Source organism: Austrofundulus limnaeus, unplaced genomic scaffold (assembly GCF_001266775.1).
Source record: "Austrofundulus limnaeus strain Quisiro unplaced genomic scaffold, Austrofundulus_limnaeus-1.0 Scaffold307, whole genome shotgun sequence".
NCBI classification, from domain to species: domain Eukaryota; kingdom Metazoa; phylum Chordata; class Actinopteri; order Cyprinodontiformes; family Rivulidae; genus Austrofundulus; species Austrofundulus limnaeus.
Genome location: NW_013952709.1, coordinates 100,121 through 102,672, shown reverse-complemented (window position 1 = coordinate 102,672; position 2,552 = coordinate 100,121). Strand labels below are relative to the sequence as shown.

Genomic DNA, 2,552 nt, shown 5'->3' with positions numbered 1-2,552 from the left:
AAAAAAAAACATCCCATTTTCACCGCCGCTAAATATAGTAAACAATTCTTCAGTGACGTGCACGGTTAGATTTAACACGTGGCGTTATAATGGAGACATTAATGCATGGAGACTTTAATGTGCTTCTGTTGTGAAAAGCCCGGGGGAAGTAGTTTTGTAGTAGAGCTACCGTAGGTAGACTGGTGTGTAAGGTGAGTCGTCCTTTTAAGTTTTATTAACAGGCAACGATTGACCTGATAATGATCTTTTCTCAACCCTTCACGATCGGACTAAAATGCATGATTACTGTCTACAACCAGGCAAAGAAGAAAAGACGTAGGAGAGAAGAGAAACAGTGATACAGAGGTACAGTAAAAGAAAACTCAATAAGCAAAGTTTGTACATTTTATTATCAGCTGAGCTGTGAGGAAAAAATACCGTCAAATACCATGAAACTGGTGTAATTGTTGAAAATACCATGATATAAAATTTGGGTCATACCGCCCAGCTCTAGTTAAAGGTACTGAAGAGATCATTAAAAAAACATTGAGATCATCATAAAGTGAAACAATCACAACTAATCAAACACAGTACTTTTTACATGGTGAGTACTAAAAACATGAAGTTTACAGGAAAAGTTAAATGTTTCTAAATGATTGCCATTGGTCGTTCGGTTATTATTTTCCACAAAACGATCACACCTAAGGTGAACGTCACACCAAAGACGACACGCACGTACTTCTTTCTCATAATTTTTTTCAAATACTCGAAGATGTTGACGAATGCCTGCTTTTTCTGCCACTCTCTCAGCATATCCACGGTGTAGCAGCCGCCTGGGCGCTGAGTCGCCATCTTCTGGATTGTGCTGAGCAGCTGCTTCACCTGGACCTGGTTGTTCCTGTATTCATCCTGCTGGTTGCTCTTCCAGTACCTGTTATCGACGACGAGGCACCGCCCACCGCACCTCTCCACCACCTCTTTCAGGCGCCGGTTCTTGTTGACGAACTCATCGATTTTCAGGTCCTCCAACTGGTTTCCGTACGTGAAAACGACAACGACGTGCTTGAAGACGTCGGGGGAGAAGCAGGCTTCGATACTTTTGATGACCTGCGACTCCTGCTCGGTGAACTTTTCCACTTTTAGCACGATGAGAAAAGCGTGGGGCCCAGGAGCGCTCTCTGAGACGCTCCTCACAATCTCRTCCTTCAGCTGCTGCTCGGACCACCGTGGATGGAAGAAACCAGGCGTGTCGGTCAGAGTCAGGTTCTGTCTCTCAAAACGGCCCGTCGCTGTCTGACAGGGAGTGGCCTCTGTGTTAGTAAAATGTTGAGCTCTGAAATGCTCCTTTCCAAGTATGGTGTTCGCCAGGCTGCTCTTCCCAGATCCAGTCTTCCCCAGCAGAACAATCCTCAGTGTGTCAGGCACTAGAAGAAAAGCAAACAATCAGTGATACTTTATTTTCTATTCATGCTACAGAAAAACTGGACATGTTTTAAACATTTAAATAGGCCAAAGAAAATARTGATTAGTTATTTAACCCTAACTGATGCAGAGAAAAGCTTCTTATTTGTCAAAGATTTATCAATAATAAACAACTTATCAGCCATGACATCAGTCCAGCTAAGCTAATGTATCGACCTGTAAGGTGTGTTTGTCCTGCTGCAGCTTTAATTGATTAAATCCAAAGTTTTGGAGGGGTCGTACTAAAAGGTAAATATGRTGCAGTAAACAAGTAAACACATTAGCCTATAGGAGTTTTTGAACAAGCCTGAAGTAAAATGTATCTTCAACAATCTTTAGGGTCACTAAGAACAAAACAAAGAGATTTTTTTTATAAAATTATTATTTACAGTTTCTTACAGCAAAACCACTTGAACAAGCTTTTGAACAAGACTGCAGSGAATATTTTTCCATCAAACTCTATAACTCATCCCTAAAACATGTGAAACCTCATCTGTCACTTTATCCCATCGATCTGTGCAATTTGTTTTAATCAAGTATATTATTCAAACAACACTTCATAACATCATCTCATTTTATATCATCCTATAATATCTTTTTGAGACATTTTTATTATTCTCTTACCTGGCACACTTTTTATTTATTTATTATGTGCAATACTTTACACCTAACCATACTGTCTATACTTTTGTTTTATATTGTGTATATTCCGTAAGGTTTATTTTTCCATACGGTATACACGATACTAAACATACTGTACATATTTCATAAGGCTTTTTTCTCAGAATGTGTGCATTTTGTTTCTTTTTTTAAAATACAGCATGTTTATCTTTATTCTTGAATTATTAGATGGTTGCAGCTGTAATAAATGTACTTTTCCTCTGGGCTCAATAAATAATTTCTGATCTTGAATCTGAACATATCTTACTGTTATTTTTTTTCACAGCATTTGACTCTTCTAATTTTATTTTAAGTTATTTATACTAACATACCAGAATAATGTTATAATTGCACTTTCACCTTATTGCCTTCATTTCTAAGTTATCAGCTCTTTCACTGAAAATGACTGCATTTACGAGGTGTAGTTGACCTTTAATGCGCATGCGTAAAAT

The 2,552-nt window shown here is 38.3% G+C and overlaps 1 protein-coding gene across 1 annotated transcript in view; it reads right to left on the bottom strand.

Annotated features, from left to right (window-relative positions):
• Positions 1 to 457: 457 nt before the first annotated feature.
• LOC106527051 (GTPase IMAP family member 7) overlaps positions 458 to 2,552 on the bottom strand; it is a 5,865-nt gene continuing 3,770 nt past the window's right edge. The window contains exon 2 of the mRNA XM_014021812.1: positions 458 to 1,403. Within this exon, the coding sequence (XP_013877266.1) occupies positions 628 to 1,403 (776 nt within the window). The 3' untranslated portion in view covers positions 458 to 627. The remainder of the gene's footprint in view (positions 1,404 to 2,552) is intronic.